At 42.7% G+C, this 13,013-nt stretch overlaps 1 protein-coding gene across 5 annotated transcripts in view; it reads left to right on the forward strand.

Annotated features, from left to right (window-relative positions):
• The window catches only part of RAB27B (RAB27B, member RAS oncogene family), a 179,792-nt gene that overhangs the window by 159,563 nt on the left and 7,216 nt on the right, over positions 1 to 13,013 (forward strand). For all 5 annotated transcript variants that reach the window (XM_005899803.2, XM_070361526.1, XM_070361525.1 and 2 more), the window contains 4 exons: positions 1,321 to 1,495; positions 3,475 to 3,560; positions 8,912 to 9,015; positions 12,329 to 12,452. In XM_005899803.2, coding sequence (XP_005899865.1) covers positions 1,343 to 1,495; positions 3,475 to 3,560; positions 8,912 to 9,015; positions 12,329 to 12,452 — 467 coding nt within the window. In that variant the 5' untranslated portion in view covers positions 1,321 to 1,342. The remainder of the gene's footprint in view (positions 1 to 1,320; positions 1,496 to 3,474; positions 3,561 to 8,911; positions 9,016 to 12,328; positions 12,453 to 13,013) is intronic.

Consider the following 13,013-nt stretch of genomic DNA (forward strand, 5'->3'; position numbering starts at 1 on the left):
GTCACCTCAGAAGTCCTGAAGAGTACAGTGTTTCCTAAACTGTAGAAGCGGAGGAATATTCCTCCCTATCACCTAATAGAAGAGAATGTTTCTAATCCAGGGACATCTTCATAAGCCTTTCTCTACATAGAATATGACAAATCCATCTCTATAACCCAGATCAGTTGTACCAAATGGCAAATCATTTTGCCACCCTGAAGGGCAGACACTGCACCGAGTGTCTGGTGGATGGTGGTGTAATTCAGAAGCATGTGGCAGTAGTTTTGGAGTCACCACTGTATTTAACATTAACCCTTGGCATCTACTGCCTGTAATTATTGTAACAATGGAGGAAATGAAGACTGAGACAGATGTTTAGGGCAGTGGCAGAAATGGCAAGGGATGTTCCTTCAGGAGAAACGTTAGCAGAACTACCATAGTTATGCCTCTGAATAGCTCTTCCTCTTTTTCCAAGGCCTAGAAAATATTCAGCAGATTTGCCAAACACAGCAGATTTGCCACTGAAGAACAGAGGGTTCAGTATTTCAAAACAGAAGATTTTAAAACATGGCTATTGAAATGATTTCAAATCAATGTTTTTAAGGGTTGTCATTTCGTTGTTAAATTTTTTTAATTAAAGAGAGAATATTTTGTATTCACATAACAGAAAGTTCATCCTGCAGGATTAGATGCACAATATTCCCCTAGGTTTTTGCCTTCCATTACTCATGTATAATTTCAGCCTCCCTGCACACACCTGCATCCTCTTGGACGTACTTCTCTGCTCCCTGTGGCTCGTCTTCCGAGCACCATACTCCTGATCCAAAGGGACACTGGTTTAAAAAAAAAGCTGTAACTCTTTAAGTTCTACTATTGCCTCAGCAACGGCCATCCATGGTGGGTATCACATAGCTTTTTGCTCCATATTACCTGACATGAGAGCTTCCCTGGTGGTTCAAATGGTAAAGAATCTACTTGCAATGCAGGAGACCCGGGTTCGATCCCTGGGTCAGGAGGATCCCCTGGAGAAGGGAATGGCAACCCACCCCAGCATTCTTGCCTGGAGAATTCCACAGACAGAGGAGCCCTCTATGGGGTCGCAAAAAGCCGGACACGACTGAGAAGCTAACCCTTTCACCTGACGTGATGTAAAAAGATAGGCACTAAGTGAAATCATGGAAGAGTTCTTAGTTCTGAGGCTGCTCTGAACTAGTTAACTCAAAATTTCACAGAATAGAGGCATCTCAATTTTATAACTTTGAAAGCTAAATTTACATTGTTTTGAAGGAAGCCAAAAGAAAACAGTGTTCATCATAAATGCTTATTTTTCCTTCAACACAGGCCCACCATCACGACCATCACTATGACCGATGGGGACTATGATTATCTGATCAAACTCCTGGCCCTTGGAGATTCAGGGGTAGGGAAGACAACATTTCTTTATCGATACACAGACAATAAATTCAACCCCAAGTTCATCACGACAGTCGGGATAGACTTTCGGGAAAAACGTGTGGTAAGTTGTTAACCATACTGTTAACCGGTTGCTGATCTTCCCATATATAAACTAAGAATTGAGAAAATATGTTTATTGCATTGCAAGGTGTCTTTTATCACATGAAATTCATAACCTGTCACTTTGATCCAATTTGAATATTATATTTTACTGTCTCAACTCTAAATAACGTTTTGCTTAGAAAAAATCCAGTGGCACTTGTCTCCAGAAGCACACAGAGCAACTCAAATAAATTATTTATGGGTTTATATAGTGTGTTTTCTATGAATTCTTAAGGAATCTTTCAAAACATGAATTCGTTATCTAAAACCATTAACTCTTGATCTAAGTTTCTCAATAAAAACAAAGTGTTCATTTCCCCGTGCTTAAGAAAGAGGTTAAAAGGATGATTGGCAAATAGCTGGAACATGAGCGTTGTGAGTTCCTGCTGCCTTTTTATTTATGTGTAGACTCAGCCATCAATCACTAGCTTCTTATGAACAGAATGTGAGACCAACCCATGCTATTTTTCAAGATAAGAGAGTTAAAGTGAGAATCACAACCACTTCCTTCCGCTGTGCTAGACGCTAATGACAGGAGTAAGGATATTGTGACATGTGAGGCGTGGAGCATAGGCCCAGGAGCTGAGCCCCCGTCGCTGCCTCCCGAGGCGTGCTTGGGCGCCAAGATGGCGGCGGCTCCGGTTCACGTCCGCGATCCCCTCGTACCTCGAACGCCGATTCACTTTGCTCTATTTGTCGTATTAGAAACTAGTACAACATTGTAAAGCAACTATACGCCAATAAAATCTTTCTTAAAAGATAAATGCACTCATTCCTCAAGAATCGGGGATAAAAAAGAACAAAGAAAATGAGGATTGAGAAATTAAATCATGATTTCTTAGAATGTCCTTGTCCCTTATCTGAAACGTCAATACTGTAGTCTTAGCAAATTTGCTCCCAATCATTCCAGGGTATTTGTGTGCCTTCTCCCTTCCCATATGTCTCCACAGATCTAGGTGTAAGTCCTTGCAAAGTTTTCCCTTGAAAATATTTTCACTAAACCATAAGTAAGGGAGCTAGATAATATGAAAATTGTTATGCTATGTCGTGTCCGACTCTGTGCGACCCCATAGACAACAGCCCACCAGGCTCCCCCGTCCCTGGGATTCTCCAGACAAGAACACTGGAGTGGGTTGCCATTTCCTTCTCCAATGCATGAAAGTGAAAAGTGAAAGTGAAGCCGCTCAGTCGTGTCCGACTCTTAGCGACCCCATGGACTGCAGCCCACCAGGCTCCTCCGTCCATGGGATTTTCCAAGCAAGAGTACTGGAGTGGGGTGCCATTGCCTTCTCCGGAAAACTGTTATACTTGGTTTAAATTAAGAACTCAAAAAGCCATCACCTATAAAATTTAAACTTTTCTAGAAAGAGCCTTTGAAGAAATGGGTAAAAAGGGAAGACTTGGAAGAGCCTGTGTAAACTTATTGAGCAATCCTGTGTGCACTTCATGGCTAAGTCTTTTTGAAAGTCCCAATCCACAGTAGAAGATACTCAAGTACTTGTAAAATATTTTACTGTTTTAAAAATTCCTTCAAATGTGTTATTTCACTTAAGTTTGCAGTAACTCTGTAAATTAGGAGATTATGGGTCTCAATTTGCCAGTAAGAAAGTAAGATTCTATGAAGTTAAATGAAAAGTTGATATTCGAACCTCGAACTTGGGTCCTCAGTCGACTGTTTGCTGCTTCCTTGAGGAAATGACAGAAGGTGTCTAATTTAAGTTTGCAGGATGCATAAATTTTGTGGAAAACCATACTTACACTTGACATTTAAAAGTGAGAGTATATGTGCTAACTTCTAGGAGAAAAAAAGCAAATATTTATTCTCCACTGTGAACTTTGACTATAATAATTGAGAAAAAATACGCGGAGTGAACCCAGGGAATTTGAATGCTGACAAAATCAAAGCAGCATAAACTAACGACATTTGTATTCTTTCAGGCTTACAACACACAGGGACCGAATGGGCCAACAGGGAAAGCGTTTAAGGTGCATCTTCAGCTTTGGGACACTGCAGGGCAAGAGCGGTAAGAGTGAATTATTTTGTTTCTAGCTACAAATAGCTTAGAAAAATTTACTTTAATGTCAGTGTGTGTTTGTACAGTGTGTGTGTGTGTGTGTGTTAAGTTGCTTTAGTCATGTCAGACTCTTTGTGACCCTGTGGACTGTAGCCCGCCAGCCTCCTCTGACTATGGGATTCTCCAGCCAGGAATACTGGAGTGGGTTGCTGTTTCCTCGGGCAGGGGCTCTTCCCAACCCAGGGATCGAACCCATGTCTTTTATGTCTCCCGCACTGGCAGATGATTTCTTTACCACTAGTGCCACCTGGGAAGTGGTATTGTATGTGCCACTTTAATACGACTACGGTATGTGAACTTGAAAAATGTAAGGAAATGCAACTCTCCTCCTGGTTTCAAAATAGACATCTATATCAACAAATAAAAATAAATTATCTGTAGTGAATTAACCATAACTAGCAATTGTGTATTTGGTGCAGATTGCAAAAATCACATTTTCAGAAATCTCTGTGAAGATTCTTATGCATTGTCTTTGTACTTTGTGATCATTAAAAAAAAAAAATCCAGAATTTAATTGAACTGGGGTGGAAAATGAACATTGTTACAAGTGCTACTTGAAGAGTGAGTTGAAGGAAAGGGTGTTAATATATTTTTCATCTCTTTCTGTCTTTACACACAGCCATGCATCCTGTACCATTTGACTGACTTTACTATGATTTCGGTCACATCATCACTCTCCAGCTGGAATGTTTTATTCCTTTCCCACCATTCCTGAGCCTCTCCTTTCAATAGGCCTGGCTCACATTACACGTGCCTGGTGGGGCTTTTCCAAACTCCCCATCTGAAACAAATTCCCTCTTTCTTGAATTCTTACAATGTCTATTCTTCCATGCCTTGGGAGGCTGCATGCATGCTAAGTCGCTTCGGTCATGTCCAACTCTTGGTGACCCTATGGACTGTAGCCCACCAGGCTCCTCTGTTCATGGGATTCTCCAGGCAAGAGTCCTGGAGTGGACTGCCATCATGCCCTCCTCCAGAGGATTTTCCCTGCCCAGGGATGGAACCCAGTCTCCTGTGTCTCTTGCATGGCAGGTGGGTTCTTTACCACTAGTGCCACCCGGGAAGCCCATCCATGCTTTAAGTTACTTTAATTAAATAAGTTAATTAATTATATACCACCTTTGTAATAAGACTTCCCTGGTGGCTCAGTGATAAAAATTCGCCTGCCAGTGCAGGAGACACGGGTTCGATCCCTGGGTCAGAAAGATTCCCCTGGAAAAGGAAGTGGCAAACTACTCCAGTATTCTTGCCTGGGAAAACCCGTGGGCAAAGGAGCCTGGCAGACAACAGTCCCTGGGATCGCAAGAGAGCTGGACACGACTTAGTGACTAAACAACAACATCTTGTGGTAAGGCATGTCTTTTATTTTTGTCTCTAACGGCTGTTCTTCAATCCACTTGTGGCCTTCTCACCCCAACACGATTGTGAGCTTCATAAGAACAGAGACCATGCTTGTTTCCTCAGCCTTGTCTCTGGTGCAGTGACCCAGACAAGAGACACCCGGTAGACAGCAGTGTTGATTGTTTACAGCTGGGGGTGCGGTGCCATGATTTGAAGAAAATACATTTCTTTGAGATCCAAGCTTTCAAAGCGCAGAAGACCCCAAGCTAGTGCAGCTTTTCAATATTAGATGAAACAAAAATTGGCAATAGGTTGTCAGAGAAGATATATAGAAGGCACATACCTCCAAATTCTGCATCACATGTCTCACAATGTTTATGCTTGTAAACACTTCAGTCTTTGAAATGAGTCCAAAACATTCTCGCTTTCAGTGAGTGTAAACGCCAGGAGAGGTGCCGGGCCCTCTCTGTGAGCTCTTTTGACTGTGAATTCCATTTACACGCATCCTTCAACGTGGCTGGTTCCTCTGAAGTCGTTCCTCACAGGAATCTCTGTTCATATGTCAGTTTTGTTGTCACAAAGATGTATGTTTTATAGACCAATTTAATTCATTTTTGAAGAACTAATATGAGAAAATGTGGTTCCCATATGTCTTCGCACATGATATGTCGGCCTAGCATGATGGCAGGCTTCTCTCATCTGTCCCCTTAAGACAGCTGCTCTAGGAGAGAAATGGAAATACTAGGGATTGTCTTAGTAACACCAAGGTTATTCATCCCTTGAGAATTTTGCATTCTGTATATTAAAGTGTAGCTAAGCAACAAGATAAACGATGCCTCACACCTCAAGCCTGTGCCCGAGGATATCTGGCACTGTAACCCATGAAAGATAATGGTTATTGATAAAAGTCACATTATGGGAAGGAGGAAAAAGATCATACCCCTTATGTAAACCAAAAGGATGCAGAGCACAGACTTAGTTCTCAGTGAGGGAGAAAGAGCTATCATGTGCCCCTGGGATCTGTTTATTCATGGGGTCCTGGCATTCCACATTCTGGGGACAGAATGAGGTTGGTGGGTGGAGCTAGAAATAAATAAGATTACTCATGGAGTAAACCCTGGAAAGGCTTCCCTGGTGGCGCAGTGGTGAAGAATCGCCTGCCAGTGCGGGAGACACAGGAGACATGGATTCAATCCCCGGGTCGGGAAGATCCCCTGCAGGAGGAAATGGCAGCCCCCTCCAGTGTTCTTGTCTGGGAAATCCCATGGACAGAGGAGCTTGGTGGGCTACAGTCCATGGGGTCGCAAAGAGTCGGACAGGACTGAGCGACTAAGCACGAGCACAAGACCCTGGAAACTCCAGGGGCTCACAAGGGTCCTGGGGTTGAGTGGTCCAGGGTGTGAGCCTGGCTCAGAGCGGAATTGTCCTGTCCCTGTTGCTATGGATGCAAAAGTGTTTGCTCCAATGCGATCTATCCAACAAGCACGTTTTAAAGTAACTGTCATGGGCTGTGTTAATGAGAGGGGAGTAAGGCACAGTAGATTTGTCCTCAGATAAGAAACACACACACACACACACTTAAGAGAGGCCAGAGAACAGACTACTGTGGCTGACTTAGCCACACTCTTGTGGTTTAAGCAGGAGACAGTTTTGTGAGTACAGATAGTCCCCACAGAGAGAGAAACAACCATTCAATAAAAGCACTATAATCTCTGAGCTTCTAGTGACTGGTAGGAACAAATCCACAAGGATAAAATTGAGTAAGATTTTTGGTATTTCATAATCATCATGATTATATCCTACCAAAGAATCTTATTTTGGAAATAAATACTCTTAAATATCTCTTTTCTGTGACTCTATATTAAAAGTATTGTTTCTATTGAAGTCATTTACCTCCTTAATAATTTCATATCCTTTGCTATTTTCTATCTTTGTTTCTTTCTCTAAATCTGGCAAACACTTAATCATCAAAAAAATATTTCAGAGTCATGAAAACACAATGGATAGCGAGTTAAAAACACAGCTTCTTTTCTCTTGAAGGTTCCTGTATAGGATGGGATTTGGACAAATCAACAATTGCAATAAAGCTTCAGGACAGTAACAGGAAAACAAAGAGTGGCTGGTGGCTGTCAGATGCACCAGGAGGAGTCCATAACCCAGATGGCGGTGTTGGGGAGTCTGGGGAAGTGGTACTTCTATATATAAATATATATACTCATACACAATGTATGAGTGAACCTTTTCCTGGCGAACAGGGTGGGAGGTAAAGGAAGCCTGAAGGCAAGGTCACCCACAGGAATAACAGCGTGGGTGAAAGCCCAGGGGAGAGAGTGAACTTTCTAAGAACTTAAAGAAGCTCAGCATGCCTGTGGGTAGTCAGGAGATAAAGCTGGATAGAGGAGCAAGGGTCAGTTCATGCAGAGCCTTGGCGGATTACTGAAAAGTTCAGTCATTATCTTTAGAGCCAGGTTTCATCATCTAACATTTTTAGCAGAGGATTTATAGAATCAATAGGAAGAAATCGGGGAACAAGAGGACCCAAACAACACTGGAGACAGGAAGCCTGTTGAGAACGCTGTTGAAATTATCCTGGTGGAAGATAATGGCCTCGAAACTGGAGTAGTGGCAGGGTACGTGGAGAGAAATGAGAGGGTCAGGAGATATTTGTTGATTGCTTGTATATAACAGGTGAAGGAGAAGGAGGCTGTGGCACCCAGGGAGGATGGTGATGCCATTGATAGAAAAATCAGAGGGAGGTGAGTTTGCTTTCAAATATGTAAAGTTGCTGGTACCTTAGTTTCCTCCAAGTGGAAATACCCAACAAGTAATTGGGCATACAAAAAGCACGGCAGGAGAGATCTGGACCTATAAACTTGGGTTCAACATATACACCAGGATAACTGAGCCAGCAGTGTAGACTAAATAACTCAGTGAATGTACGTAGAGGATGAAGGGATCAAGAATAGAACCCAGAGGAAGCCCAAGAATCTACAAATAGGCCAAAATAGGTGACCAAAAAATTAGGAGGACATTTAGGATAGGATCTGCTTCTCTGTTGAGAGTCATGTGTCTTTCTTAAAACCAGTTGCCAGCTTCACTTCTTTATCAGTATAACCCAAAGCTTCTCTGGGCCCCATGTGTCATCTCCGGTTTGGCCCATTGCACACATTGAAGTGGATCTCAGAGCATCTTCATCTTCCCTGAGGATGCTGGGGTGAGGAGGGTTGGAGCAAGAGAGAGCAAGTGCTTACACTGCACATGATGGAGTATATTCTTCAAAATCCTCCCTTAGAAATGAGTGTTCTTACTTTCCCTCCTCAACTAGTTAAGTCTCTCTGCCCTTCCCTCCATCCCCCTAATCATAAAGTTTTCTTTTCCTTTCTTCACTGTCTTTCTTCCTTCTCCTTAAGAGACATGCATGTTTTATTCCCAAAGAGTGCGAATAAAAGCGTTCTCTCGCCAACGTTGTTTTTCCCTACAAAAGAACCCTAGTTCCAGCTGCTGACAAGTTGTGGTTCTCTGCACATAATCACAGGCACTCATTTCCAGCCTGCCATGTGCTAAGCTTCCTTCTGGCCACAGACAGGAAAATTGAAAAGTAGAAATTAAAGTCTCAGTCCTGAAGTGCCTTATATTTTAACTGTGGGCCACAAGATGCCTGTGAGCCAAAGAGAGAAGGATTCCAAGAGGCTGTGTAAGCAAGCGTGTGATTGAAGGTTACAGACTCTTGCATGCATGCCTGCTGTGGAACGTAAAGCCTCAACCGGATCTTAAATCTACAACCAGATTATCTCCTCTGACCCTTCAGCAGTCTTTCTGCCCACTCGCCCACTTGGGCGGATAATCCAGAGGGATGCCATGGAGAGTTCATATCTGAAAGGGACATAGTGTTGTTTGTATTGTCATCAGAGTATCCAGCGGACTAACTTTCGAAACTGTCCACTGTGTTTTCTTGGCAGATTCCGGAGCCTCACTACAGCATTCTTCAGAGACGCCATGGGTTTCTTATTAATGTTTGACCTCACCAGTCAACAGAGCTTCTTAAATGTCAGAAACTGGATGAGTAAGTGGGACTGAATAACTCCTGTTGGCCACGTTGGGACCCAACGGCTCTATCTGCTTCTTGGCCTCACAAGATGAAACCAGAAAAAGTCACAGGTTTAGTGTTGCCCGTGTCACCTTCAAAGTGGTGGCTTGTATGTGGCTCACCCAGAGTGGCTTGGAATTGGTTGTTCCTTTGACACCTTAGATGAATCACCACCTATGTGTAAGGACTTTATGATCGCAATGGACGGGCCATTCATTCCACTTGTGCAGTAAGTCTCGAAGGACTTCTCACAACTCAGCCAGCAGTCACGTCTACTTTGTCTAGCCTGGAGTGGACACACAGGAAGCACGGCATTTTCTGAGTAGGCACACTGGCACCTACAGTGTGGGCCCTTGCACATGGGTTAACTAAATAGTTAATTAACTCAGGGGTCAGTTAAGTGAGAAATTGTTTCAGAGCAGAGCAGCTGCATGAAGATACCATACAGTGTGTCTGTCAATAAGCTCACATTGAAATTTTACTTTTTTTGGACAAGTGTTCAGATATAAGAAAGACTGGTATAGAAAAATCTCCAGCTTTCATGGCAATTTAAACACAATAAAGCTTTGAATTAACCTAATCAGTTATTAAAGCCAGATTGATGTATGTCAGCACAGAAGAGTGGTATTTCGTTTTTCCTTTGTTTAAAATGCATGTAGCACTAAAGACCATATTACATATACCAGTTTCGAACACACTGGGACACACTAGCAATCCCATGGGCTGGTGCTACTTATTTCTAGAGTTGTCGGGGCTGTCTGTGGCCAGAGGGCTATTTTTTGAGATCTGATCATGTTATCCCCCTACTCCAAGTCCTTCCGGGGTTTCCCACTTCACTTGGAATAAAATCCAGAGTCCTTTGCTGACCTCTAAGGCCATCAGGGAAGCCTGGCTTGCTACAGGCCATGGGGTCCCAAAGAGTCAGACACGACTCAGCAACTAAACAACAGCAAGGACCATCATCGTCGCTTCCTCTGTAATTCACTCTCACTCCGCCCCCACTCACTGGCCTCCAGCCGAAGGGCTCTCCTGAAAAGCACCGTCTTGTCTTGGAGCCTTTGGTCTCTGTTTCCTCCTGCCTTGATTTCTGTTTTCCTATTTACACCATTGTTAATTCTTTCACTTCCTTCAAGTTCTTGTTCAGACCCCATTTATCTCTTGGGAAAAGCTTTCCTGACTGCTCCATCTAAAACCGTTCTTCATCACTCTGTGTGCGCTCAGGACACTTTCTGCTTCATTTGGTCACTGCCCCCACCTGACATCATATATATGATATTATATCATATCATATTATATATTTCTTTGTTTTGTGGTTGTTGTTCAGTCACTAAGTTGTGTACAACTCCTTGTGATCTTGTGGACTGCAGCATGCCAGGCTTCCCTGTCCTTCATTATCTCCAGGAGCTAGTACTCAATTTCATGTCCACTGAGTCAGTGCTGCCATCCAACCATCTCATCCTCTGCCGCCCCCTTCTTCTTTGCTTACTTGTGGTTTTGATTCTTTCCACCTCTAGAATGTGAGCTCTATAAAGGTTCAAACTTGGTCTGCTTGTTCTGTTGCGATACCCCAGAGCAACTGGCTGAGTATCTGGCTGTGTAGATTCTCAAATATATGCATATCTTATTATTTCATATTACATGTAATTAATACTTTTATATATATATACACAGACTATATAATGGCTTTAAATATAAGCTCGCCAGCACAGTTGTGCTAGTGGAGAAAAATACCAACAAATTCTGACTTATTTATTTGCTTCTCCAAATGAGTGTTCATCCTAGGATCTCTCTCCATTTTCTTTTATTATTACATTTCTTTATCTAAAGTGTTATTATTAGATAATAGATAATGTTTTGTTTTTATTATTAGATAATATTATTAGGTAACACACCAAATGTTATTATTAGATTCTGGGAGATAAGGAGATAATAAGGTTATTCAGTTCTTTCAGAGTGATTTATTCATCATTTTTCAAGGTAGATGAGATGCTCCCTTGCTCCTAAAATTTTCCAGGATACTGTTGGGATTTAAGATAATTAATTGCCATTTCTGATAAGACTTTAATTTCTAATATCCAAATAACTGGTGTTACAGAGTCACTTCCTCCTCTGGCCTCAACAAGGTTGCACTTAGCATGCCTTGAGGTAGTTGGTAAAATAGTCCCATAACCTTGAAAATATAGGTTGACAAGGCTTTTTTTTTATCATTTCTTTCCTTCCTCCTTCCCTTCCTTCTCCTCCTCCTCCCCACCCCCAATACCTCCCTTCTTTTGGAAAAAAGAGAAAAACAAATAACCTGTCTTAATATTGTTTCTACATGAATTTGTGGTGGTTCAAAAACACTCTGCTGTTATGAATCATTACCTTGGATTTCAGGAAAGAAAAATGTGGCAGCCTCCTGAAGGAAAGAGCAGACAGCCCTTCTACTTGAAGGGGCTTCCCAGCTGGCACCAGTGGTGAAGAAACTGCCTGCTAATGCAGGAGACAGACGAGACACGGGGAGGGGGCAAGATCCCCTAAAGAAGAGGTGGCAGCCCACTCCAGTCTTCTTGCCTAGAGAATCCCATGGACAGAGGAGCCTGGCAGGCTACAGTCCAGAGGGTTGCAGAGAGTCAGACACGACTGAAGTGACCTAGCATGCTCGCACATATACTTTAAGACCATGTTCTCTTATCTTCACTTATATTTGAGGAATAAATGGTCTGAAAAGCAGTATATTCAACTCAGGTGAACATTCCCGGATGTTCATTTCCAGGGGGTGCAGTGATAAAGAATCCGCCTGCCAATGCAGGAGACATAGGAGACACAGGTTCATTCAATCCCTGGGTTGAGATGATCCCCTGGAGAAGGAAGTGGCACCCTACTCCAGTATTCTTGCCTAGAGAATCCCATGGACAGAGGAGCCTGGCAGGCTACAGTCCATGGGATCACGAAGGGCTGGACATGGCTGAGCACACATCACCTCATCTGTGATGGCTGAGCACACATAATCTCATCTGTGCTCATCTCAGAGGACATTTCCCCACATGCAGAAGATCACCAACAGGTATTCACACAGGTGCTTCATATACACTCTTACTAGTCTTCACAGCCTGCCACCTGTGAGGCAGTATCTCCATGTTCTAGATGAGGAAACTGTGGCTGGGAAGGGTTAAGCACCTGGGCTAATTTAACTCATAAACAGCCAAGCTGGAGATGAACAATTCGATTAGGACCCTGAAGCATGAGCAGTCTTTTGACATCACTTGTTTATAACTAACTTGCTGGTTCCATCTGTTTTCTTTCTAAGGCCAACTGCAAGCAAATGCTTACTGTGAAAATCCAGATATAGTATTAATTGGCAACAAGGCAGACCTGCCGGACCAGAGGGAAGTCAATGAGCGGCAAGCCCGGGACCTGGCTGAAAAATACAGGTAAGTCAGCTAATATTCTCTCACACACTGCTGCTTAGTTAGGGGGCAAGGTCATGAGACTGATATTCAGAGGGATCCCCTTGATTCAGGAATGACAGATGAATGAAAAAGATCTCCCAGAGGAATATATGTGATGCTTTTAATGAAACTATTTAACAATAATAACCACTCATATTTACTAAATGCTTATTGTGTTGGCAACTATTCCTAGACTTTAATTTAACCCCTGTAATTATATATATGAAATTTAGAGTTATCCCATTTGATATATGGGAAATTGAGACACAGAGAAGTTGAGTAACTTATGGAAGGCCATATAGCTCGTGAGTAGTAGAGCTTGAATTCAGTCCAGGCTGTCTGAGATCAGAGCCCATCCTTTTGAGCATTGTATTCTACAGCCTCTCAATAGCTACAAAACTCTAAGGAATAACTCCTGACCTGGATATAATACTGTGATTATTATCCTGAAAGTGAAAGTGTTAGTCACTCAGTCTTGTCTGACTCTTTGTGACCCCATGAACTGTGGCCCGCCAGGCTCCTTTGTCCATGGAATTCTCCAGG

The sequence above is a fragment of the Bos mutus genome, chromosome 24 (genome assembly GCF_027580195.1).
Source record: "Bos mutus isolate GX-2022 chromosome 24, NWIPB_WYAK_1.1, whole genome shotgun sequence".
NCBI classification, from domain to species: domain Eukaryota; kingdom Metazoa; phylum Chordata; class Mammalia; order Artiodactyla; family Bovidae; genus Bos; species Bos mutus.